The sequence below is a fragment of the Myxocyprinus asiaticus genome, chromosome 7 (assembly GCF_019703515.2).
Source record: "Myxocyprinus asiaticus isolate MX2 ecotype Aquarium Trade chromosome 7, UBuf_Myxa_2, whole genome shotgun sequence".
Lineage (NCBI taxonomy): Eukaryota > Metazoa > Chordata > Actinopteri > Cypriniformes > Catostomidae > Myxocyprinus > Myxocyprinus asiaticus.
In genome coordinates, this window is record NC_059350.1 from 15,467,016 (window position 1) to 15,494,980 (window position 27,965).

General features: G+C 38.9%; 1 protein-coding gene across 4 annotated transcripts; it reads right to left on the minus strand.

Moving 5' to 3' along the window:
• Positions 1 to 27,961, minus strand: LOC127443883 (N-alpha-acetyltransferase 15, NatA auxiliary subunit-like). Of its 4 annotated transcripts, none has more exons than XM_051702894.1 (21): positions 27,754 to 27,816; positions 20,665 to 20,749; positions 16,570 to 17,043; positions 14,866 to 14,970; positions 13,728 to 13,885; positions 13,269 to 13,403; positions 12,584 to 12,737; positions 12,032 to 12,151; positions 11,815 to 11,910; positions 10,974 to 11,080; positions 10,816 to 10,888; positions 10,448 to 10,617; positions 8,204 to 8,356; positions 7,974 to 8,102; positions 7,600 to 7,813; positions 7,293 to 7,486; positions 6,998 to 7,106; positions 6,665 to 6,763; positions 3,447 to 3,590; positions 3,265 to 3,362; positions 1 to 604 (listed from the first exon to the last, which is right to left on the minus strand). In XM_051702894.1, the coding sequence occupies exons 4-21, from the start codon at positions 14,957 to 14,959 to the stop codon at positions 404 to 406; spliced, it is 2,448 nt and encodes an 815-aa protein (XP_051558854.1). In that variant the 5' UTR covers positions 14,960 to 14,970; positions 16,570 to 17,043; positions 20,665 to 20,749; positions 27,754 to 27,816; the 3' UTR covers positions 1 to 403. The 4 variants fall into 4 exon arrangements, with proteins under 4 accessions (XP_051558854.1, XP_051558853.1, XP_051558851.1 ...); XM_051702893.1 differs by having other exon boundaries at positions 15,600 to 17,043; XM_051702891.1 differs by lacking the exon at positions 16,570 to 17,043 and having other exon boundaries at positions 27,754 to 27,961.
• Between the last annotated feature and the right edge of the window lie 4 nt (positions 27,962 to 27,965).

A 27,965-nucleotide genomic window follows, 5' to 3' on the forward strand; every position in this document is an offset into this window, starting at 1 on the left:
AAATTACTCTTTTAAAACAGAGGAAAAATTAGTTTGAGTGCATTTGTCTTGCTTGGTTTGTTGACTATGGGATTTGATCTCACCATTGCATTCAGACATACTGTAGTTCAAGATGGGATGCATTTTTGACTAGTTTTCAGTTAGAGTAGTCATCAGCAAGGTTAAAAAAGTAAAATGGGCATTTTGTTCTTGTCTCCCCCACCCCACCCCCCTCCTCTTCATCCTCCACTCCAAACAGTCATTGTCTCTGTCCAATCTGCAATCTCAGGGGGTGTAGAAGATCACAGGAAGTTCCTCACAGAATTGCAATAGTCAATGGCAACCGTCTCGGGTGATCGACAATGGCGGTGCTGCACCGCTTCCCCATTCCACCTCTCTCAGTCCATCAACCCCCTTCAGATGTTCATATGTCATTGGCCAGCTCCTCAGTTTCTGTGGAGACATCACCATTGACCGCAATCTTCATGTTTTCCTCATATCCTGGGGGCATGAAGGTCAGCGTATAGGGGTAGATCTTATGACACTGCACCCGGTATAACTCTGCAGTCTCCTTGGCATCTCCAAAGCTACCGTCATGGAGGCTTTCTAAAGCCTCTGTGCAGATCTGCAAGAAAAGATAAGTATGGTGTTCAATATACCAAGCCACAGAACAGGTGCTTTTTTAGGGCTTGCATGTTTAATATGCTGAATACACCTGCTTTCATAATAACAGTATTGACAAGCTGTATGCAGCTGTATGTCTTCCTCACCTTGTCCCATAAAATCCGCCAGTGAGCCTTACGAAAAATAATTTATGAGAAACCAAGTACTCATGGGCAGTGTTAAGATGGTCCGTGCCAAATTACTGCCAAAAATGTTCGCTGACTAAGCATTTTAGGCTATGTCCACATAAATCTGGATACATTTGAAAACTGTGTTTTCATTTTGGAAATGGTGTCTGTCCACACTGGCATTTTCCAAAAGGTTCTTGTCCACACTGAAACGTATGAAAACTCTTAAATTCCCTTACTGCGCATGCAATAAATAAAAAAAATAAAAAAAATAGCGCTGTTCCATGTACGGTCTGAAATGCAATTGTCCTCGTGTTCCATCACCAGACAGCAATTCTGAGTAAACTTTCCATTGTCTTCGAAGGAGTGCAATGTGAAGGTTGTACAAAGTAACATTTATCTTTAACAATGCTATCAAAGTGAACATCAGGCAAACCATGGGCCGCTACAACTTGGGTCACCATCCTGATTGTTTTGGTTTGAATGGATCACATGACTGTGTCAAATGACAACAAATATGTCATTGTTTTTCAAATATCTCCACACTACAATGCAAAGATGTCATTTTCAAATGTATTCACTTGGGAGAGCGTTTTCGAAAAGCTCAGTTTTCGCTATCAAAAAACGCTATCTCAGTGTGGAAGGCAGGCCAAAACGTAGAGAAAAATATGAGTTTTCAAACGAAAATGTGTGGACGTGACCTTTAGATTTTGTCAACGCTAAAGATGAGACGAGAAAGACACATCATGGCAATAATTTAACTATTTTAATTAAAACATACTATTAACAAAAATGATGAGAAAAATTAAAATGGCAAAATATTGCTATGCACAATGTTTTTAGGAGAAGAAAAATCTAGAAAGAATTTATTCAAATAATCCAGTCATAATATATTGGGGATTCCCCTAATTTTTTATATCTTTGAATATTTGGTTGAAGTCAAGTCTGTTACAGTCTGACAATTTTGTCACAAAGGGAATTTTGATTTCTTCAATGCTAACAAAGAACGAGACAAAAAAGATGCATCATGACAATCTTTAAACTATTTCAATTAAATACTGTTGATGAAAATAAAAAAAAGCACAATGTTTTTAGAAGAAGATAAATCAAGAAAGAACTGATTAAAATAATTCAGTCATAATACACTGATCAGCCACAACATTAAAATCACTGACAGGTGAAGTGAAAAACATTTATTATCTCATTACAGTGGCACCTGTCAAGAGGTGGGATATATTAGGCAGCAAGTGAACAGTCAGTTCTTGAATTTCATGTGTTGAAGCAGGAAAAATGGGCAAGCGTAAGGATCAGAGCAACTTTGACAAGGGCCAAATTGTGATGGCTGGGTCAGAGCATCTCCAAAACGGCAGGTCTTTTGGGGTGTTCCCAGTATGCAGTGCTTAGTACCTACCAAAAGTGGTCCAAGGATGGACAACCGGTGTACCGGCGACAGGGTGCGTGTGCGTCGTTTACCTGGGGAAGAAATGGCAGCAGGATGCACTATGGGAAGAAGGCAGTCTAGCGGAGGCAGTGTGATGCTCTGGGCAATGTTCTGCTGGGAAACCTTGGGTCCTGGCATTAATGTGGATGCTACTTTGACATGTACCACCTACCTAAAGATTGTTGCCGACCACATACACCCCTTCATGGCAACAGTATTCCCTCATCGCAGTGGCCTCTTTCATCAGGATAATGTCCCCTGCCACACTGCAAAAATTGTTCAGGAATGGTTTGAGGAACATGACAAAGAGTTCAAGGTGTTGACTTGGCCTCCAAATTCCCCAGATCTCAATCTGATTGAGCATCTATGGGATGTGCTGGACCAATAAGTCCGATCCATGGAGGCCCCACCTCGCAACTGACAGGACTTAAAGGATCTGCTGCTAATGTCTTGGTGCCAGATACCACAGAACACCTCCAGAGGTCTTGTGGAGTCCACGCCTCGACGGGTCAGAGCTGTTTTGGCGGCACGAGGGGGACTTACACGATATTAGGCAGGTGGTTTTAATGTTGTGGCTGATCGGTGTATATTGGGGATTTCCTCAATTGTTTTATACTGCATGTTTGCAGTATAAATGTTTGGACATTTTATAAATGTTTGAATATTTGGTTAAAGTTTAATTGGTTACAGTACACACAAATGTACTGTCATTTTGTACATTATCGTCAACTAAAATACATTATTTTTACTGACTAAAATAATTTTCCCATTTAGTAAAATGAATGATTACATGACATGACAAAATATGACTAAAACTATGACTAAAATAAACTAAAAATGAATACTGCTCATGTTGTCAATTCAATATTGTGAAAAAGCATTGAAATACTACGCTGCATCAAATTACACACGTGTCACTGCAGACAAAGTGACAACAAATGACTCCTGTTCTCAAACGTTTTCCTCATAAAAAAGTGCTTTTACAATATTTCCATTCTTTATACATTAACCAGCTAGTAAAATCCCCTAAATGTCATGCACTCTCGTGTATACCTGAACACTTCTGTTGTTCAGTGATTCATCAAGTGCTGTAGCCAGTTCTACTGCTTTCTTCTGTGTTGAAGGGTCTAAGTAGAACATCATTTTGGCAGCTTTTAAAATAAGGGAAAAGAGAGGTGAGAGTGCAATATGGAAAATTGATGAGTGTGAAAACATACTTTAAAGTGTGTTTATACCTGCTACTCTGTGTGGGATGGAACTGGAGTGCTTAGTGAGGAAGGTCTGGTTGAAGGTCTTGGCATTACTGTCTCCAAACAGCCTAGAGATTTCCTGTCTCAGCACCATGCTCACTGATTCTACTAGGTCTTTGCTTTCAGACACTGTCACCCAATCAATACACAGGGACACATTAGAACAGCCAATCATCAGAGAGGCACTTGTTGATGCAATCACACCACACAGAAGGCAAACATGAGTTATAAACAACAGGTAAGACATTTTGACTAGAAGTCAATTGATCGTGGATTTTGCAGATATGATAACTAAGGTGGTGGAAAAGGCAGATAAATGATTAATTGGCTATTGAAAAACAAAAAGCATTTTCTGAATCTAACGGGCACAGACATAGAGGCTACAAGAGTCCAAAATTGATAAAAATTCCCAGATGGTGCATAATGCGTTACTTTAAACTATAAACAAGCTCAAAACACACTGGGGACTCTTATTTTGAAGTCCTGACACATTTTTCTTTGCATGACCTTGCTTCAATTTAGAACATTTATATAATAAAATAAAATATGCAATTAAGTTAGGATAAAAATATTAATGAATATTGTCAATGTTAAAGGAATACTGTCAATGATAAGAGACTTTTGCCGAAAACCGATCGTTCCAAAAAGCAACTATCAGCAATGATTTATTGGTAAACCGATACATTGGCAAGAAAAAGAATGTGAACTCTTGGGAATACCTGCATTTATGTACACTGCCTAGCCCAAAAAAAAAGAGTCACCATTTGGATTTAAATAAGCAGACACTTAAGAGCCTATGATTAGATCATTATTGCAGTGATTAATACGTTTCAGTTAGGGTTAAAAGAATTGTTGCCAGCTGATGCAGTGTGTAGCTTCTCATTTCTTAAACAACCATGTCTGGACATGTATCCCGTGGTCGTGGAAAAGATGTTACTTTGTTTCAGAAGGGGCAAATTATTGGCCTGCATCAAGCAAAGAAAAGAACTAAGGAGATTGCTAAAATCACTGGAATTTGGTTAAGAACTGTCCAACACATTATTAAAACCCGGAAGGATAGTGGTGAACCGTTACCTTCGCAAAATAAATATGGTCAGAAAAAAATCTTGAATGATTGTTATAAGAGATCACTAAAACACTTGACGTCACATCATATTAAAAAAAAAAAAAAAAAACAGTAGAACTCACGGCTATGTTTAATAGTGAAAGTAAGAGCATTTCCACATGCACAACGTGACGAGAACTTCCAGGATTGGGACTAAACAGCTGTGTGGCCTCAAGAAAGCCACTTGTTAGTGAGGCTAATTGGAAAAAAACGACTTCAATTTGCTAGGGAGCATAAAGATTGGACTGTGGAGCAATGGAAAAAAGTGATATGGTCTGATAAGTCCAGATTTACCCAATTCCAAAGCGATGGACGCGTCAGGGTAAGAAAGGAAGCACATGAAGTGATGCACCCGTCATGCATAGTGCCAATGTACAAGACTCTGGAGGCAGTGTTATGATCTGGGTGCTTCAGCTGGTCAGGTCTAGTCTCAGAAACGTTATGCAGCAATAAAATGATGTCAGTTTACTACCTGAATGTACTGAATGACCAGGTTATCCCATCAATGGATTTTTTTCTTCCCTGAAGGCACAAGCATATTCCAGGACGACAATGCCAAGATTCATCAGGCTAAAATAGTGAAAGAGTGGTTCAGGGAGTGTGAGGATTAATTTTCACACATGAATTGCCCACTACAGAGTCCTGACCTTAACCCCATTGAAAGTTTTGGGATATGCTGGAGAAGACTTTATGGAGTGGTTCAACTCTCCAGTCATCAATACAAGATCTCAGCCAAAGATTAATGCAACTCTGGACGGAAATAAATGTGACATTGCATAAGGTTGTCGAAACAATGTCACGACGAATGCACGCCGTAATCAAAGCTAAAGGCAGTCCAACGAAATATAAAACTTTTTTTTTTTTTTGGTCAGGCAGTGTATAAATGTGTCTTAAAATATGGTTTGAAATTCATATGTGTTACAATAATGAACAAACAATCTGTTTTAACTAATAACACATACCTTATTGTATTGTTCTTGTACATACTGAACACATCATTCAAACATTCACAGTGTAGGTTGGAAAAAGTATGTGAACACCTAGGCTAATGACATCAAAAATCCTGAAATGAGATTGGAGGTGTGGGTTAGAGCTACTTTGCAAAGCACTCAAACATTTTGGGTTTGCTATTCACAAGAAGCATCTGACGTGGACCATGCCTCGCAAAAAACAGATCTCAGAAGACCTACGATTAACAATTGTTGCTTTGCATTAAGCTGGAAAGGTTTACAAAGTTATCTCGAAGATTTTAGATATTCATCTATCCACAGTTAGACAAATTGTTTATAAATGGAGACAATTTAGTCCTGTGGCTACCCTCCCTAAAAGTGGCCATCCAGCCAAGATGACTCAAAGGGCACACTGCAGAATGCTCAATGAGGTAAAAAAAAGAACCCTAGAGTGACAGCTAAAAACTTAAAAGAATCTTTGGAATTGTTTAACATCTCTGTTCATGAGTCTACTATACAGAAAACATTAAACAGGCATGGTGTCCATGGCAGGACACCACGAATGAAGCGCTGCTTTCCAAAAAAAACATTGCCGCGTGCTTGAAGTTTGCGAAAGACCACCTTGACACTCCACAACGCTACCTTTGGAGTGGCCCAGTCAGAGCCCAGACCTTAACATAATAGAGATGCTGTGGAATGACCTCAAGGAAAGCAGTTCACACCAGACATCCTAAGAATATGGCTGAGCTGAAGCAGTTGTGCAAGGAAGAATGGTCCAAAATTCCTCCTGAACCGGAAACACTTGGATGAGGATATTGCTGCCAAAGGAGGATCGACCAGTTATTAAATCCAAGTGCTGTTTCCACAGCACTGTGAAAGTTTAATGGGATGTGTTCAATAAAGATATAAAAAAAGATTATAACTGTTTGTGTTGTTAACTTAATAGTTTGTGTGTTTGTCTATACTTCTGACTTTGATGAAGATGAGATCACATTTTATGATCAATTAATGCAGAAAACCAGCTAATTCACATACTTTTTCTTGCCACTGTACATCGGTCTACCTCTAATTTTGACCTGTAAGGGAAGTAGTAAAGGAACAGTAAAGAGGAAAGATGACCAAATAAGAGGCTCCAAGGGTGAGCTCACCTTCTTTAAAGAAGCGCACTAGACACTGGTGAAGCCAGGGATGGTCTGGGTCTATGGCATAGGCCCTCTTAACAGATTGCAACATTAATAAGAACTTTTCTGTAAGACAAGGGACATTTCAATTATGCAACTATAAATATTTCCTATCCTATATCTAAAATACAGTACGAGACTGCTGCATGAGTCATTTTCAAATACATTCAATTACAACAACTGAACAAATTTCAACATGTTGTACAATAAACACAATTATGACAAAAAAGCTTCATATCTTCAGAAAACTAATCATTAGATTGCACAACTAAGATTTCCTTAAAATACAGGTTTCAGTACCTTTCCTAAAATAGATCTCAAAGGCCAGAAGGTGTGTGTCTATTTTATTCTTCACCAGGTTTTTTAAGGGTGTCAGAAACTTTACAGCTTCATCTAATGGGTTCTCCACCTGAAAAATGAAAGTGAGGGAGATTTCTGTTTGTGCAAACACAAAAATAGTCGGTGTCTCTTGGTTCCAACTTCCCCCAGAGGTTCCTACTCAAAGACATGCAAAAGTTTTAAGTCTTCCAGATCTTAGGGCCCCTTAGATTTCCCCACTTTCCCAAAACACTCTTTCAAACAAACAAACACACACCCTGGCCAGTTTCTCTGGTATGAGTTCCTCTTTAGGTCCTCCAATCTCCTCATCATCATCCTCTTTTTTCTTCTTCTGGTTCTTTAACTGTTTCTCTTTCTCTGCATTCTTTTTTTCTTCTTCCAGCTGTGCTTTCTTCTGAGCTCGCCGCTGCTTATTCCTTAACTTTTTCAGCTCTTTGTCAGTCAGGTTCTCTTTTTGAGACAACACATACTTTAATACGGAAACTTTTATCAATGCTTATTTGTTAAAACATAAAACATGAAAATCAGAAACAGTCAACTGCATGTGCAAGATCTGTGGTTACCAGTATCAGCCTGTAGTTCCTTGCTATCATCGGTTAGTGGGTTATCGTGCAGGTTGAGGTAGATTTGGATGGCGGTGTATGAGGCTTTGAAGTAGAACGGGTGCATTCGTAACACGTCCTCTAGTTTTAGTAGGTCCACGTAAGAGCGCAACGTCATCTTCCGCATGCAGTACGTATGGAAGTCAAACTGGTCATCTGTTATCTCTACAAAGTGCTGTAAGAATGTGACAAGAGAGCCAGAGGGAAGATAAAAATCTTATGGATGGAAAGCACAAAATGTGTTTGTAATGAAACACTATAAACATCAAATATAGTGTCTGATACTAATGGTTAACACAGGCTATGAGATAAAGAAAAAGCAGAGAAAGACTCACCCTCTCAATCTCATGGCATTTTTTTAGTGCTTCTCCACATTTTTTCATGGATTTATAGGCCAGAGCACATTCAGTCTGGAACCACATACACTGCATCTCATTTAGATTCTCTACTGCAGATGCTCTTTCCTGACAGAGGTACAAAGTAAAATACACTTCACAAATACAGTACACATGTTTATTTACTTCAGTGTGTGAAGGATGAAATTCGCACACAAACAAACCCTTACCCTTGTGAACTTGGCACACATTTCTTCAGCCTCTTTGATCAAGCCTGCTTTAAGCAGGTACTTGGCACATTTAGAGTTTATGAAACGGTCGGCTGTATCCAGAGCCTGAGCTTCATCCATCCAGCGAGCTGCTTCCCGAATATTCCCAGCATGCTGAGGGAGAAAAGGAGGGAACAAAATAAAAGGTTAAAGGTCAGACAATAGAGCTGGGATGGTATTTGAATTGTGCAGGGTCTCTGATCATCAAATCACGCTATCCTGGAAATTGCGTATTGCATACTGTATGTAGATCAAAGCATCTGCATAAATAGTCCTTGTATTTTGACAAGTAATCCAACTGAATGCTTAACTTGCATGTGTCTGTTAACATGCAGTTATACAATTTCAGCAATATTATAAAGTGTTTTGTTATGAGAAAAGGTGTCATTTGGCTTCACATTGCCAATTTGTATAAGAAAGTTTAATAAAGGATGTATAATAAATTAATACATGTTTGGTAAAAGAATTTGCATAGAAATTGGAGATACTGGGAACCCACCTAATTATTCACATTTTCACCCAATTACTCACAATCTTTCACACTTTTAAAGAATGGTTCACCCAAAAATGACAATACTCTCATTTATTTACCCTTATGCCATCCCAGAATTGTATGACTTTCTTTCTACGGCTGAACACAAAGATTTTTTTGAAGAATATTTCAGGTCTGTTGGTCATCACAATGCAAGCGAATGGGTACCAAAATTTTGCACATAATGGCAGCATAAAAGTAATCCATATGACTCCAGTGGTTAAATCTATATCTTCAGAAGCGATAAATGTGGGTGAGAAACAGATCATTCTTTTTTTTATTAAAGTCCTTTTTTACTATAAAGTCCTCTCTCTGCCGTATGCTATAAATTCCCCTCTTTGCCAATATGCATGAAGAATGCGAAATCGAATTGCCAAAAACAAAAGAAGAATGTGAAAGTGGAGATTGATAGTAAAAAATGACTTCAATATTGATCTGTTTCTCTCCCACACTAATCATATCACTCCTGAAGATATGGATTTAACCACTGGAGCTTTAAAGTTTTGGTCACCATCCATTTGCATTGTATGGACCAACAAAGCTGAGAAATTCTTCTAAAATCTTCATTTGTGTTCTGCTGTAGAAAGAAAATCATTCATATCTGGGATGGCATGAGGGTGAGTAAATGAGAGAATTTTCATTTTTGGGTGAACTATCCCTTTAAGATACTTTTCCTAACAATGTATCCTTACAAGATGTGACCTTTTATCGCAGCTTCGCGTATCTTTTCCATGTTGAACAGAGTTTTCGTCCTAACCACCCGCGACACATGACACCGATAGGGCATTCTATTGAAATGGTTCCCATTTTTGCGAGGTTGCGCTGGGCAGAAAGTCAACAAATGGGTCTAAAATTAATCTGTAAATATATTTAAGCCGGCATCTCACTAGCCGGTTCAGAACAACTTGATTTTGGCTGAGGGTGTCACACACCTAATGAATGTTGTGCTTGAGGTCTTCTCTTTGGTCAGGGCTCTGTCACACACACACAGCGGTTCAGAATGGCAGAGGGGAGACATACTGGCTCATTCTGACTTTCTCTCCGCTTCCGTCACTTGGAGATCGGCGAAATAACAACAGAAGTTATGCTGCGTTTCCACTGGCGTGATAGAAATCCACTCATTGCCGCTCACACCACTAGGGAACAGCTTGCTCCGCATCGCAGTCAATCCCACAATCCACCTCGCGAGCATGGCGCTCGGCTTACATAATAATGAATTAAAAATGCTCGCTCAGCTTAGCTCACAACACACCAATGGAAACGTACGGTAATGTGTAAACAAACCATGGTAACAGACTGAATTTGGAAACGATTTATAACTTAACTTTGCTCTGTGCATGTGTGTGGTTGTGTATTTATTCCCTCAGGGTTTGCCATAGAAAGTGTATCCCCATATGCAGCTTCAGTGAGAAAATGAGTTGCGTTCAATAAACACACACTGTTCCGTCTGTGATTGCTCTGATTTCTACATTTTATTGTCAATAATCCAAATTTTAGTGTATGAATATTGCAGTGTCGTGTCTGGTGTGGACAGACAGATAGCTTGTTGCTGGAATCTTATCGCGTCGTGTCTGGTTAGGATGAGTTATAAGTTGTTACAGATCGTCACTGTAATTAGTGTCCTGCAAATTAGATAAAAACCATCATGCAAATAGGTGTGCATGTTACATTACCTTGTATATCTTGGCTTTAACAAGGAAGAGCTCAATGAGTGTAGGTGTGCTCTCAATGCCAGCATTTATGTATTCGAGAGCCATGGTGTGCTGGCCAATCTGATCATAGTGCTGAGCCAGAAAATACTGCACCCACAGTAATGTAGTGGGCGGCTCCTCTTTGCCATCATCTACAACAAACAATAAATAAAAAAAATAAAAAAACATTAATATGCTACTAATCCCCATCCAAAACAAATCAGAGGCTAACTACACCATTCATTCAAAGAGTAAAGTTTCAAAGATAGAATAGTGCAAATGAAATCAAAGCAAATGACTTTAAACGGTGAACTTAAATACATGGAATAAAGAAAACAAAGGCAACATACCATCTGGACTGAACATTTGGCAGCTACGTAAAGATGTTTCAAACCCAACAACTAATTCTTCAATTATTGACATCTGCAAATAAAACAAAATGTCAAACATACAAATTTAGACATAAACCCTAGTTTGTATGTTCTGTATTGGTAGAGTATGTCATCACCTTCTCTTTGTCCTGATAGAGAGATCTTAGTGTGGTAAAGACCGGTGGACAGCCCTTACTAAAGTTCATTCTTAAATATCTATCAAGACATTCCCGAAACTTATCTCCTGAAAAATACAACAAAAAACAAATCCTTCAACATTTACGCACATTGAAGGGATGGTTCACCCAAAAATGAAAATTCTCTCATTTACTCACCCTCATGCATTCCCAGATGTGTATTACTTTGTCTTCTGCAGAACACAAACACTAAGATTTTTAGAAGCATAAGTCAGCTCTGTTGGTCCTAACCATGTAAGTGAATGGTGACCAGACATTTGTAACTCCAAAAAGCACATAAAGGCAGCACAAAAGTAATCCATATGACTCCAGTGATTAAATCCATATCTTCAGAAGTGATATGATAGGTGTGGGTGAGAAACAGATCAATATTTAAGTCCTTTTTTACCATAGACCTCCACTTTCACATTCAAAATGTGACTGAATGTGAAAGTGGAGATTTATATTAAAAAGGACTTAAATATTGATCTGCTTCTCACCCACACTTATATCGTTTTTCTGAAGATATAGATTATACCACTGAAGTCGTATGGATTACCTTTATGTGGCCTTTAAGTGATTTTTGGAGCTTGAAAGTTCTGGTCACCATTATGGACCTACAGTGCTGAGATATTCTTCTAAAAATATTTGCTTGTGTTCAGCAGAAGAAAGAAAGTCATACACATCTGGGACGACAAAAGGTTGAGTAAATTAGAGAATTAGAGAATTTTCATTTCTGGGTGAACTATCCCTTTAAGCTTTGAAGCTGATATGCTGTTACACTAGAGAAAATGTTGCATACCAGACAGGAAGCTGAGTGGTAGTCTGCGAGGTACAAGGCCTTTAGGGTATTTCTCCCAGGCCTCCTCATAGATCTTCAGTTTCTCTTCTGTGCTCACTGAAAAACACACAGACACAAGCAGTTTACAATTGCTAAGATGTGTTAAATTATGCTACTAATGTGCATACTGTAATAACATGAGAGAGGAAAGCTATGCTTTGTAGGTTGGGTTGTGTACCAGGTTTGAGGGCTTTCTCCAGGCCATGGTAATAAGACCAATTCTCAGGATTTCTCTCCTGTAGTCGTCTGTACACATCTGCTGCATCCTCAAACCGTTCCAGACTCAACAGCAGCTCTCCTACTCATCCACAACACAAGAGAGAGAACATAAAAACACTGCATCAATGAAACTGCATTGTTCCATAGAATTAACGCTAAGAGAATCACAAACAGGAAGTCAATGTGGAAGTCAAACAAAATGACAATAGGAGCGAAACTGCATTAAGGGTAAAATGTAGGAATATGCAAAACTACCTATTTTCAAAATCAACTAGATGGTGGGTTGCCTGACTACTCAGTTGTTGGACCATGGTGATCCATCTCTAGTACAATTTAATAGCAAAAAGTACCAAAAACAAAAAGAAAAAAAAAGGGAGAGAAATCAAACAGGTGAGAAAGAGAGAAATTAGACCAAAAGAAACAAACAAAAAAAAAAGACAGCAGAGAGGAGATTTGCTGTTTATTCATATTTAGGCAAATGTGTACTGTGGTGTATGCAGAATGTTTGTACCTTTGGTCTCCTCCACGGCCAGTTTATCACAGATCAGTTTCTCGTAGGTGGCGAGATGCTCTAGCGCTTCTTTCCACAGCCCCGCTTCCCTCAGGACCTGATTCTGATACAACAGCAGCTCACTGTACTCATAATCCACCTTATCAGGGGACGTCTGAAAACACACAAACACCAATATATTTAAAAACACCTGCAGATAGAGATACACATAAATAGAACTGAAGCACATGCACAACAAGATTTAATGTCCGTTATCTGAATTAAAAACATTACACAAATCAGTTAGGAACCATTTAAGCATTAAGCTTATTCACCATGCCAACACGTAGCTTCCTGTTGTGCTAGAAACCAATGACAGGAAGTAAGAGTCTTATCGTGAACGCCGCAAGAACTGTGTGCCATTGTGTTGCCTGTTGACCTGCCACAACAGGTTGAAGTCCTCACAAATGAATACCTCATTTACCACTCCTGTTACCTCTGCCCCAGTTCTTTCTTTATCCATCACTCCAAAAACACTTAAATATACATCTTTTACACCACAAACTCCCCTTCAACATACAGTACAGGCAACTCTTGTTTTATAAGCTCTGGAACACCACAGAGGTTAGGCAACTCTTTCAACATTTTAATTCCAAGCTAAATGAAAATATATCTCGTTATTTATGCCCGTCATGTCGGTATTTACCTGTTGTGTTTTTCTAAACTCCTCAATGATTTTGGCTGCCATCTCATAGTCCTCTAAGAGGTGATACGCGATGGCATAACCAATCCATGATGCTCGCTGGGCTGGCCGCAATTGTAGCAGCTGATATCGTGTCTCCTATAAGAGTGGACAAGATTACACAAAGTCAGTTTTGCACTGGTATTAAATTTTAAACTTTATATGTTCTCGCTTATTGCAGAGGAGAAATTGGATATATGATGCTTAAGAACTGTTAATGGAACCGAAAGTCAAAAAAATTTAATCGGCTCTTGTAATAAATAAATAAAACGGAACGTTTCTCGGTTCCCGACCAAAAAGACAAAGAGAGCCAACCGGCACCTAGAGAACATGAAGAGGCTGCATCGATTTCTCTGAAACACTACACGCAAAGCAAAGCACTTTCAACTAAATTAAGCCAAATGACTGTGAGCACACACTCACCCTGTAACCCTCCAGATCTCTCATCTGGATCTGGAGCAGTGAGAGATCTCGAAGAATCTGCAAGTTGTCTTTGTCCCATTTCAGTGCATTCCTGTAGCACTTAATAGCCTCGTCATACCTTTTGTCAGACCTCTGGAGCAGGCCATACACGTGCCAACCTGAAAACGTCATGTTAAGGAAAGCAAAACCCATTGGAGAGAGAAAAGTTGATTACATCAGCTTCAGCAAAAACTCAGTAACAGAAAAAAAAAGGAGTAACAGTCTTAAGTTATGAACATCTCTTGAATTATTAAACAAAACACAGGGTTCCCAAACTCATGACTTTACATCATTTGTGATGGATTTAAAAAAAAAAAAAAAAAAAAAATTATATTATGAGAGAGAGAGAGAGAGAGAGAGAGAGAGAAATGTATATTAATCATTTAAATGTCCATAACTTTTCCATGACTTTAAAGAGTTTGAAATTTCCTGACATCCCCATGTTTTAAAAGATCATGGATACCCTGAAAACATACACACGTATGTCCGGGAAACTAAACTGTGTTTTGAACTGCCTCTGTGCTCTCACATCACTGTAGACCGTTGTTGGAATTGGCACCTGTCACCATCAGCTTGATAATCACACATAAAACGCTGCCTCATCTCTGATAATCCACTCCGTTTAAAATCTTGGACCTAATATAGCCACCAATACCAGATATTTGCCAGTGCAGAAGCAGATACAAATTAATGTGGCCACACACAAAATGTTGCGCATTCTGTTTGAAGCGGAAAGTGAGCGCCTTGTGAGTGGCCGGAGCGGGGCTGAGCGCAGTCTCGTGAAACGCACTCCTCGCTCCGGTGAAATTCTGATCGCTCCGCTCACATGCTCTGCTACATATCACAGTCAGACAGGGTAGGAATCTTGGCGAGGGTCCACAACCCCCATCGACAGTGACAGGCTTCATACTGAGAACAAAACTGAAGCGTTAACTCTGCTGCTGTGAACACAAGTACACAAACTCATTTTAGCTGTTAAACATACAGACCTTTATCATATTCTTCTCTGCTTTGAATACTGGACAAGCTTAGCTGTGCATATAAAATGTCAGTCTGAAAGCTATCAATTGTTTGTGTTTGTCACAAACTTTAAGGATACAGACATGGCTCTTCAGGTCATTTCTGAGGCCTCTTCGGACAAGTTCATAGGCTTCCTCTTTCTTTCCCAGGCAGTTCAGTGTCAGCCCTTTCATCGCCAGCGTCTCTGCAAAGATCACAACCTTTAACCTTCCACCAATTAACCCCACATAAACTATCATGGCGCAAGTAAACAAACCCCTTTGCCTTTCTCTCAGGAATGTGCAATCGTAAGTCTAATTAATGCAATCAGTCAATACCAGTGCTCAGTTGGTAATCCCTTATGCTAAAACTGCAGTGAAAAGATGCAATTCTATAAGGCAAGTCTGGTTGCATGAAATATTGATGATAGTCAAATATTTGACTGACAATTAATCTCATTTTGAGATTACCGTCATTGTATTGCATCATAGTATAATTATATTGTATCTATCTACAGATGCAAGAAAAAGTATGTGGAATTAGCAGTTTTCTGCATTAATTGGTCACAAAATGTGACCTCATCTTCATCAAAGTCACAAGTATAGAGAAAGCACAATGTGCTTAAGCTAACAACACAAAAACAATTATCTTTCATGTCTTTATTGAACATATCCCATTAAAAATTCACAGTGCTGTGGAAAAAGTAAGTGAACCCTTGGATTTAATAACTGGTCAATCCTCATTTGGCAGCAATAACCTCAACCAAGCATTTCCAGTAGCTGCGGATTAGGCCTGCACAAAGTTCAGAAGGAATTTTTGACCATTCTTCCTTACAGAACTGTTTCAGCTCAGCCATATTCTTAGGATGTCTGGTGTGAATGGCTCTCTTGAGGTCATTCCACAGCATCTCTATTGTGTTAAGGTCTGGGCTCTGATTGGGCCATTCTAAAAGATGGATTTTCTTTTTTTGAAGCCATTCTGTTGTGGATTTCCTTAAACGTTTTAAGTCATTTTCCTGCTGCATCACCCAACTTGTACTGAGCTTCAGCTGGTGCACAGCCACCCTGACATTATCCTAAAGGATATCTTGACAAACTTGGGAATTCATTTTTCCCCTCGATGAAGGCAAGCATTCCAGGCCCAGAGGCAGCAAAGCAGACCCAAATCATGAGGCTCCCTCCACCGTACTTCACCATTGGGATGATGTTTTCATGTTGGTATGTGGTGACCTTTTTACGCCATACATATTACTGTGTGTTCTTCCCAAACAATTCAACCTTAGTTTCAACAGTCCACAAAACAATTTTGTAGTAGCGTTGTGGAGTGTCAAGGTGGTCTTTGGCAAACTTCAGGCATGCAGTAATGTTTTTGTTGGAAAGCAGAGCTTCCTTAGTGCATTTTTCACAATTACTGACATTTAATCTTAGAAAACATTCCCTGTCTTAGGTCAGTTAGGATCACTAATTTATTTTAAGAATGTGAAATATCAGAATAATAGTAGAGAGAATTATTTATTTCAGCTTGTATTTCTTTCATCACATTCCCAGTGGGTCAGAAGTTTATATACACTTTGTTAGTATTTGGTAGCATTGCCTTTAAATTGTTTAACTTGGGTCAAACGTTTTGGGTAGCCTTCCACAAGCTTCTCACAGTAAGTTACTGGAATTTTGGCCCATTCCTCCAGAAAGAACTGGTGTAACTGAGTCAGGTTTGTAGGCCTCCTTGCTCACACACGCTTTTTCAGTTCTACCCACAAATTTTCTATCGGACTGAGGTCAGGGCTTTGTGATAGCCACTCCAATACCTTGACTCTGTTGTCCTTAAGCCATTTTGCCACAACTTTGGAGGTATGCTTGAGGTCAGTGTCCATTTGGAAGACCCATTTGCGACCAAGCTTTAACTTTCTGGCTGATGTCTTGAGATGTTGCTTCAATATTTCCACATAATTTTCCTTCCTCATGATGCCATCTATTTTGTGAAGTGCACCAGTCCCTCCTGCAACAAAGCACCCCCACAACATGATGCTGCCAACCCCATGCTTCCCGGATGGAATGGTGTTCTTCGGCTTGCAAGCCTCACCCTTTGTCCTCCAAACATAACAATGGTCATTATGGCCAAACAGTTAAACTTTTATTTCATCAGACCAGAGGACATTTCTCCAAAAAGTAAGATCTTTGTCCCCATGCAAACTGTAGTTTGGCTTTTTATGGTGGTTTTGAAGCAGTGGCTTCTTCCTTGCTGAGCAGCCTTTCAGGTTATGTTGACAGGTCTCGTTTTACTGTGGATATAGATACAGTTGAAGTCAGAAGTTTACATACACTAATGTTTAAGTCATTAAAACACATTTTTTAACCTCTCCACAGATTTCATTTTGGCATACTACAGTTTTGGCAAGTCGTTTAGCACATCTACTTTGTGCATGACAAGTCATTTTTCCAACAATTGTTTACAGACAGATTGTTTTACTTTTTAATTGACTATATCACAATTCCAGTGGGTCAGAAGTTTACATACACTAAGTTAACTCTGCCTTTAAGTAGCTTGGAAAATTCCAGAAAATGATGTCAAGCCTTTAGGCAATTAGCTTCTGATAGGCTAATTGGAGTCAATTGGAGGTGTACCTGTGGATATATTTTAAGGCCTACCTTCAAACTCAGTGCCTCTTTGCTTGACAACATGGGAAAACCAAAAGAAATCAACCAAGACCACAGAAAAAAAAAATGGTGGCCCTCCACAGGTTCATCCTTGGGAGCAATTTCCAAATGCCTGAAGATACCATGTTCATCTGTACAAACAACAGTACGTATAGTATAAACACCAGGGGACCACGCAGCCGTCATACCGCTCAGAAAGGAGACTCATTCTGTCTCCTAGAGATGAACGCTGTTTGGTGCGAAAGTGCAATTCAATCCCAGAACAACAGCAAAGGACCTTGTGAAGATGCTGGTGGAAACAGGTAGACAAGTATCTATATCCACAGTAAAACTATATATCGACATAACCTGAAAGGCTGCTCAGCAAGAAAGAAGACACTGCTCCAAAACCGCCATACATTTTTTTTAACTGTTTGGCCATAATGACCATCGCTATTTTTGGAGGAAAAAGGGTGAGGCTTGCAAGCTGAAGAACACCATTCCAACCATGAAACATGGGGGTGGCAGCATCACGTTGTGGGGGTGCTTTGATACAGGAGGGACTGGTGCACTGCACAAAATAGATGGCAACATGAGGAAGGAAAATTATGTGGATATATTGAAGCAACATCTCAAGACATCAGCCAGGAAGTGAAAGCTTGGTCGCAAATGGGTCTTCCAAATGGACAATGACCTCAAGCATACCTCGAAAGTTGTGGCAAAATGGCTTAAGGACAACAAAGACAAGGTATTAGAGTGGCCATCACAAAGCCCTGACCTCAGTCCGATAGAAAATTTGTGGGTAGAACTGAAAAAGCATGTGTGAGCAAGGAGGCCTACAAACCTGACTAAGTTACACCAGTTCTGTCTGGAGGAATGGGCCAGAATTCAAGAAACTTATTGTGAGAAGCTTGTGGAAGGCTACACAAAAAGTTTGACCAAAGTTAAACAATTTAAAAGCAATGCTACCAAATACTAACAAAGTGTATGTAAACTTCTGACTCACTGGGAATGTAATGAAAGAAATACAAGCTGAAATAAATAATTCTCTCTACTATTATTCTGACATTTCACATTCTTAAAATAGTGATCCTAACTGACCTAAGACAGGGAATGTTTTCTACGATTAAATGTCAGGAATTGTGAAAAACTGAGTTTAAATGTATTTGGCTAAGGTATATGTAAACTTCTGACTTCAACTGTACTTGTCTACTCGTTTCCTCCAGCATCTTCACAAGATCCTTTGCTGTTGTTCTGGGACTGATTTGCACTTCTCACCATCTATGTTCATCTCTAGGAGACAGAATGTGTCTCATGGTGTTCCCATGGTGTTTATACTTGCGAACTATTGTTTGTACAGATGAACGTGGTACCTTCAGAGTTTGAAGGTAGGCCTTAAAATAAACTCAGCAAAAAAAGGAATGTCCCTTTTTCAGGACACTGTATTTTAAAGAATTTTGTAAAAATCCAAATAACTTTACATATCTTTATTGTAAAGGGTTTAAACAATGTTTTCCTTGCTTGTTCAATGAACCATAACCAATTAATGAACATACACCTATGGAACGGTCATTAAGACACTAACAGCTTACAGACGGTAGGCAATTAAGGTCACAGTTATAAAAACTGAACTGCCTTCTACTGACTCTGAAAAACACCAAAAGAAAGATGCCCAGGGTCCCTGCTCATCTGCATGAACGTGCCTTAGGCATGCTGCATGGAGGCATCAGGACTGCAGATGTGACCAGGGCAATAAACTGCAGTGTCCATACTGTGAGACGCCTAAAACAGCGCTACAGAGAGACAGGAAGGACAGCTGATCATCCTTGCAGTGGCAGACCATGTGTAACAACACATGCACAGGATCGGTACATCCGAATATCACACCTGTGGGACAGGTACAGGATGGCAACAACAACTGCCCGAGATACACCAGGAATGCACAATCACTCCATCAGTGCTCAGACTGTCCGCAATAGGCTGAGAGATGCTGGAATGAGGGCTTGTAGGCCTGTTGTAAAGCAGGTCCTTACCAGACATCACCGGCAACAATATCGCCTATGGGCACAAACCCACCTTCGCTGGACCAGACAGGATTGGCAAAAGTGCTCTTCACTAACGAGTCGCGGTTTTGTCTCACCAGGGGTGATGGTCGGACTCGCGTTTATCGTCGAAGGAATGAGCATTACACCGAGGTCTGCACTCTGGAGCGGAATCGATTTGGAGGTGGAGGGTCCGTCATGGTCTAGGGCGGTGTGTCACAGCATCATTGGACTGTGCCTGCAATGACAACAAGCTCTCTCAACGCTGTGCGTTACAGGGAAGACATCCTCCTCCCTCATGTGGTACCCTTCCTGCAGGCTCATCCTGACATGACCCTCCAGCATGACAATGCCACCAGCCATACTGCTCGTTCTGTGCATGATTTCCTGCACGACAGGAATGTCAGTGTTCTGCCATGGCCAGCGAAGAGCCCGGATCTCAATCCCATTGAGCACGTCTGGGACCTGTTGGATCGGAGGGTGAGGGCTAGGGCCATTCCCCAGAAATGTCCGGGAACTTGCAAGTGCCTTGGCGGAAGAGTGGGGTAACATCTCACAACAAGAACTGGCAAATCTGGTGCAGTCCATGAGGAGGAGATGCACTGCAGTACTTAATGCAGCTGGTGACCACACCAGATACTGACTGTTACTTTTGATTTTGACCGCCCCTTTGTTCAGGGACACGTTATTCCATTTCTGTTAGTCACATGTCTGTGAAACTTATTCAGTTTATGTCTTAGTTGTTGAATCTTTTTATGTTCATACAAATATTTACACATGTTAAGTTTGCTGAAAATAAAAGCAGCTGAAAGTGAGAAGACGTTTCTTTTTTTTTTTTGCTGAGTTTACATCCACAGGTACACCTCCAATTGACTCCAATTAGCCTATCAGAAGCTAATTGCCTACAGGCTTGATATCATTTTCTGGAATTTTCCAAGCTGGTTAAAGGCACAGTTAACTTCGTGTAGGTACACTTCTGACCCACTGGAATTGTGATATAGTCAATTAAAAGTGAAACAATCTGTCTGTAAACAATTGTTGGAAAAATTACTCGTGTCGTGCACAAAGATGTCCTAAAAGACTTGCCAAAACTATAGTTTGCTAATATGAAATTTATGGAGTGGTTAAAAAATTAGTTTTAATGACTTCAACCTAAGTGTATGTAAACTTCTGACTTCAAATCTATCTATCTATCTATTGAACAATTTATGGTGGGTGTCTTACCTCCATGCTCTGAGAATTTGGTATTGGAGAGAATCTGTTTGCAGAATTTCAGCCCATTTCTGTACTGCTTGTGTTCATAACATCTCTGAGGACATAAGAAGTTAAAAAAAGCTCAATTAATGAACACATGCATTCTAAAACAAGTGTAACATGTAGGCCTATTTCTCAGCTTTACCATTAAATGCTTTCACTGTCCTAGTGAGATCTTCCTGTTTTAATTGTTGGTGCTTTCAGGGACAATCCATGGCATGCCAACCTTGTGTGAGGGTATGCTCAACATGCACACATACTACCTCCTGCAAACACTGTAAATGATGGTAATTTACTCTGAGTAGTTCTATTTGGAGCAGTGTTGAGCTACTGTTTTCCTCTTTATTACACATCTCTCTGTTCAACTAGCAGGTGGTGAGAACACCGAGATCACCCCATTCTGTCAACAAATCTGGAATCAACTTTTCGCATTCAATCTATACAGCACTACCATAACAGTGATTACAGATCAGTTCAATGCACCACCTTTCTAACTCAAAAATAGAGGTTTATGAAACTGTGAAAGGACCTATTACCATACTTTGTACCCTGCAAAAACTTTCTTGCTGGTGGCTGCATATAAAAGGATATTAAAATTCAAACAAATTTAATATTAGCCTATTACGGTTTCTCACGACACTGCAAATCATTCAGTTTATCTTATTAATTCAAGTACACTTTTAAACACATAAGCTTTTATATTAAATAGGGCCTGTTCTTCGTACGCCGTTTATCATCTGAGATAATATGACGTTTGCCAGATCTTCTAATCGGAACTAGTTGGCAACAAGAAAATGCAAATCCTATGACCACATTTACCCATCAAACAATTCAGATTTTTTTCCACAGAGATCTAGCACAGACTGGATCTTGTTGCATGTGTGTTAACATCAAAATTACAACCCCTGGCAAAAATTATGGAATCACCACACTTAGAGGATGTTCACCCAGCTTTTTTTACTTCGTAGCAAATAAACAAATTCACAGATATGACACAAAACAATTTTTGTTTAATAGCTGAACATCCTAGCTTCGTGAAACATCCCTCAAACAAATTACATTATTTTAATTAATGGCATGTTTTTTTCCAGATCAAAGAGAGGAAACAATTATGAAATAATCATAAAAAAACATCACAATTAGTACTTTGTTGCTCCTCATCTGGCTTTAATGACAGCCTGAATTCTTTGAGGCATGGATTTCACTAATGAAAAACAATATTCTCCATCAAGCTGGTTCCAACTTTCTCGAATAGCGGTTGACAGATCAGCTTTGCAGGCTGGAGCCTTGTCATGGACCAATTTTTTCAATTTCCACTATAAATTTTCAATCAGATTGAGATCCGGACTGTTTGCTGGTCATGTCATTGAGTTGATATGCCTTTCCTGAAGAAAAGCTCTAACACTCTGTGGCAAGATGCATTATCAGCCTGAAAAATTACTTCATCATCACCAAACCTATTTTCTATCAATGGAATGAGAAAAGTGTCCAAAATTTCAATGTACACCTGTGCATTGACTATTGAGGTAATGATTGCCATCTCCCCTAGACCTTTACCTGACATGCAACCCCATATCATAAATGACTGGGGAAATTTGACTGTTTTCTTCAGGCAGTCATCTTTATATGTTTCATTAGAACGGCACCAGACAAAAGTTACAGCATCTTCGCATTGGCCAATGCAGATTCGTGATTCATCACTGAATATCACTTTCATCCAATCATCCACACTCCATGATTGCTTCCCTTTAGTCCACTGTAGCTTTGTTTTCTTCTGTTTAGGTGTTAGTGCTGGTTTTTGTTTGGCTTTTCTATATATAAATTCCATTTCATTCCGCCGATTTTCTAACAGCTCTGTCACAAACACAAACTGCAGACTAATTTGCATTTTGAGACTTGTGCCGGTATTTGTTTTATAAATGCAAATGACTACCACCCCTGGAGTCACGAGTTCGAATCCAGGGCGTGCTGAGTGAATCCAGCCAGGTCTCCTAAGCAACCAAATTGGCCCAATTGCTAGGGAGGGTAGAGTCACATGGGGTAACCTCCTCGTGGTCGCAATGAGTGGTTCTTGCTCTCAATAGGGCGCGTGGTAAGTTGTGCGTGGATTGCGGAATATAGCATGAGCCTCCACATGCTGTGAGTCTCCGCGGTGTCATGCGCAATGAGCCACGTGATAAGATGCGCGGACTGACTGTCTCAGAAGCGGAGGCAACTGAGACTTGTCCTCCGCCACCCGGATGAGACGACTTTTTAAACCCTCACGCTTTTATTTTGACATTCTAAACTCCCCAGGAAGTCCGGTATCTGTCTGTTTGTAGGCAAGTTCACAGTAGTTTAATTCGCTTCTTATTCAAATTCTGGTAAAATACACCTCCGATTTTAAAAACCTTTTGATTTGACGGCGTATGCTTAAATGTTCGAAATTAGTTTTGTAAAATATAATTGTGCCAACATATTAATTTCATTACAAAACTAAAATAAAAAAATAAAACACGTTTTTTTGAAACGGATGACTTGGACTGAATAATAAAGAAAAGCAGCTAACAAGTGCCCAGTATAGATGGGAACTCCTTCAATACTGTTTAAAAAGCATCCCAGGGTGATACCTCAAGAAGTTGGTTGAGAAAATGTCAAGAGTATGTTTCTGCAAATTCTATGCAAAGGGTGGCTACTTTGAAGAGGCTAAAATATAACAGTTTTTATTAATTTTGGAATTTTTTTAGTCACAACATAATTCCTATAGTTCCATTTCTGTTCTTCCATAGTTTTGATGACTTTAGTATTATCCTTAAATGTGAAAAATAATAATAAAGAATGAGTAAGTGACCCTAAACTTTTGACCGGTAGTGTATATCACATTAAAATTGGTTTATGTACCATTATATAAATAAATACATATTAGAAGTCAACCGATATTGGATTGTACTGATTTGATAATGTGTTGAAAGTGTTGCAATTAATCTGCCAACAGTATTTTTTTTTTTTTTTTTAAATAAGTAGCCTATATTAAATGTTCTTAGTCTTTTCTTCCTGTGATGGGGAGGGCCAGGCAGAGGCTGCAAGAGTCCAAATTTAATTAAATTCTAGATGCACTATATGGAGCAGATTTGATTCATAGCATGGAACTAGCATGGAACTTTTAACTTTAAAGGCACTTTGAAATACACCGGGGACTCTTATTTTGAAATGTATGCGCTTCACTGCTTCCAGCTGCTCATTCAAACAAATAAGGGATATAAAATTTGCACTCCTACAATCATCGACAACGTTTAACAATATAAACAATTAAAAGTAAATATTGTCGTCAACAACAGTTGATCATTAGTGATCGCTTGTCATAAATTTCAGATATGGCTTAATGATTGTGAACTGCTCTGCAACAACTGGAAACACTCAAGTCCCCGCATGTTTGGAGAAAATACATAAGTGAAAACGCGGCACTTTGAAGGACGCAGCGCGCGCATTTATTTAATTAAATTGTATTCTTTTGAAGTTTTATAATCATGTTAGGTCATATCATGATTTCATGATTTTTTCCGCCCCCAAATTTATGACCTCTTTAAATAAAAATTAAGTCTTTTGTTGTATCATTTAAGATATTTAAGACTTTATGACCTTACATTTTGGAAAACTGAATTTAAGACATTTTAAGACTTTAAGGATCCACAGGAACCCTGATGCTGGATGATTAATTGAATTAAGATTGAAATCGTAATATGGCCTTGTACGATTACTAAACCTTAAAAGGCTGCTTTTTAAAATAGTCTACATTCTGCACTTCAGTCAGGGCTTCAGTCAGCAGAAGTACAAAAAAAAAAAAAAAATCATCATGTTATCAGTTATTTCTTTTATTTTTTTTATCTTTTAAATTCTGTTTATCTTCATTGTGGCTCTCTAAGTTTTGGCCTGTGATCAACAGACCCAATCCATGCTCAATGGAAATTATTGCTAGAACTGTAAAAAGCATTTGTACCTCTTTGTAAATTTTTACAGCATAAAAAATTTAGAGAACAAAGCTACGCCTATACAATTCATACTATACTATTCAGCCCTACTCAAAACCAAAGAACTTCAACAACTTTTCAAAAAGTAGCTGCCCAGGAATAAATCTGGGTAGATGCTCATGAGAATACAAGCCAGATATTTTTTTCCCCCCTGAAACATTGATGTAACAAATAGAGGTCGATAGATATATCGGTATAACCCATATATCAGCGCCAATAGTTGTTTTTCCTATATGTATTATGCAGCGCCGCTGCTGATTTATGAGTGCCACTCTTGGGATTTCACATGGTTCATTTAATATTCTTGACGCAACATAACGCTTGCCAGCCTCTGTCAGCTGTGCGCTTTGTACACTGCGAAAGAGACCACACACACATACGTGCACATAATCACAGTGAGTGACGTTAGGGCTTTGCCTATTACGCCGATTTGGCGTGGCATGTAAACACCTTTACCGGTGTCCTTACTGGCTTATCCAATGTGCGCAGGTGTTGAGCGCATGTCTCTTCACGGTTTGACGTCAAAAGCAGAGAACAACACGATTATTTCAAATCTCATGTAAACGTGGTTTTCTTGCTTTGTCAGATTTTTTAAATAAATGGATTTTTGGGAGTAATGTGCATGTAAATGTGCTCAGTGACTATGTTTACATGGACACCAGAAAGCAGCTTATTGAGAGAAATTAGTGTTCCTGTTAACATTTTCAATGCATTTTGTCAATATCAAACAGCCGTTTTTAATGCAACTGGTAAGAATTGACTTGTACTCTCAAAAAGATGATTTACACAAAAATGAAAATTTGGTAACACTTTACAAAAAGGTTACATTTGTTAATGTTAGTTAACTACATCAGTTAACATGAACTAACAATAAACACCACTTTTATATATTTTATTCATCTTGGTTCATGTTAATTCCAACATACAGTATATTAATACATTTTCATACATTAAAAATTGTATATGTTAACATTAGTTCATGCACTATGAACTAACAATGAACAATTGTATTTTTTTTTAGTAACTAACATTAACTATGACTGATAAATTCTGTAAAATATTGCTCATTGTTAGTTTATGATAGCTAATACATGATTTAATGTTAATTGTTTAATGTTATTGTAAAGTGTTCCCAAAAATTCTGTCATCATTACTCACTTTCATGTTGTTCCAAACCAGTCTGACTTTTGAGATGTTAGGGAGAATGTTAGTTTCAGTCTCAATCCACTTGTATTTAATGGAAAAAAGATGCAGTGACAGTGAAAAGTGACTGTGACTAACATTCTGCCAAAAGTCTAATTTTGTGTTCCTCAGAAGAGAGAAATTCATACAGGCTTGAGGGTGAGTAATGATTTACCGTCTATCTGCACTGTTTTCCAAGCTTGGAACAAAACAAACAAAAAAAAAAAACAAAAAAAAAAACATACTTGGAGATGGAGGGGGCCTTCCCGACTTTAATTTGTTTGACATTCCGATTCCAATGTCTGAATATTCTTAAGAATTAAAAGTCAATTGCTCTTTGAAAGGGTGTACTTGCATTATTATGCTATTGTATTATCATTATATCAGTGGCATAAAATGGTCTTAAAATGACAATAATATTGTTTATTGCAATTATTTCTGGGACAATATATCATCCAACAAAAGTAGTTATCGTGACAGGCCTAAGTGTTAGCTAGATGTATTGCTGGCTTCCATGGCTTCACAGCGTTAAGTTTGCCCGTTAACTTGTTTCAAATCTGGCAACCCGGGGTGTCGAAATACTATTGGGAAATGGGCAGTGGGCGGGATCACACAGGCCAAAACACAAACAGAAATTCTGGCCCAGAACAGGCATTTCAAAGTAGAATATACTGACTGTAGCATTGTTTTCAGAAAAGCCAGTATTTCAACTTAGCATGTTTCCTAAATCTCTGATAACATATTATGATAATTTTATGCTTTAGTACAGTAAATATATTAAATATTGCTCCTTTAACATCTAATAAAAACATTTTAGAAATTATCAGCCGATAAATATATATTGTTTTAAAACTGATAATTTTGCAGTGGTCTCTTAATTTTTCCAGAGCTGTATATGCATCCAGTGAATAATACAAAAATGTTTGATTTTTAAAAAGAGTGGAATGACAGTTGTAGAGCACTGCCTGGCTGTTCATGTCTGTGTAGGCCCATCATGCTGTCAGTATCAACTCTCATGCAATAGCCAACTAGCCAGAATAAGGGATAGCACTGATCAAACTTAATTAAACTTTGCTTTGAGAAATAAGCATGTAAAGATGCTTAATTGAGTGTTATGAAACTGACTTAAGTTCATGAACTGCTTATAGAATCAGTTATTTGCCAAAAGGTCTAACTATCTAAATATCATATGACCTAAAATTAGCAATTCATCATTTACCAGTTTGGTGACCAGACTACGGTTTTACAACAATTTGGTTGCACAGGAATAAACATGGCAAGTGTTTGCAGGTTTTAAATTGAGCATCACACAACTTCCAGGGTTTCTTTCAATTGAAAACATCAGAAACATACAGCAAACACCAGACAAACTCCTCCCATGTAAACTAACAATTCTATAAACAACAAAGACACTCGCTTTAACCGGTAAAGTGGCGGAAAATACCTTGTGGATCTTTAAAAGTGGTGTGATGGATCACAGGCCATGAGACTGACTTCAGTCCCTGACATGCTACATGCAGAATCACATCTGAGCGGTTTCACCATGTAAACGTAGCACTACGTCTATTACCATTCAAATAAAATAAGCAAATACTACAAACACTGTACGCTTTTCTCCATCCAATGACAGCCTCTAACATTCAGCACTATTTCTAGATGTTAAGCTACATTAGCACACTGACAGCTAGCAGCTAACCAGCTAAAAGCTAACCTCCATTTGACAGAAGACACTGTTGGTGGTTCAGTTTTGCATGCACTAACAAGGCTGGTTCGGTCCGAGCATTAAACTTCAGTTCTCAAACACACTCATGAAGGTAGCAAGCAGGCCTTCTTTGGTTGATAAATGTTGCAGTGAAGCATCAGCACTCACCAGGATCCTCTTAAAGAGAGCGTTTTCTTTGGGTGGCAGAGTGACTGTCGGCATCCTTTCCGCTCTCTTTATCAGCACATGTGAAATGAGTGCGGGTGTGAGTGGCAGCCTCTACACTGGTTTCTATTTGCTTGTTCTCTGAGTCCTCGCTCGGCTTGATTTGGTGCCCAACTCGGACCTACTAACCCAGCCCTCACGTGGTGACAGAAAAG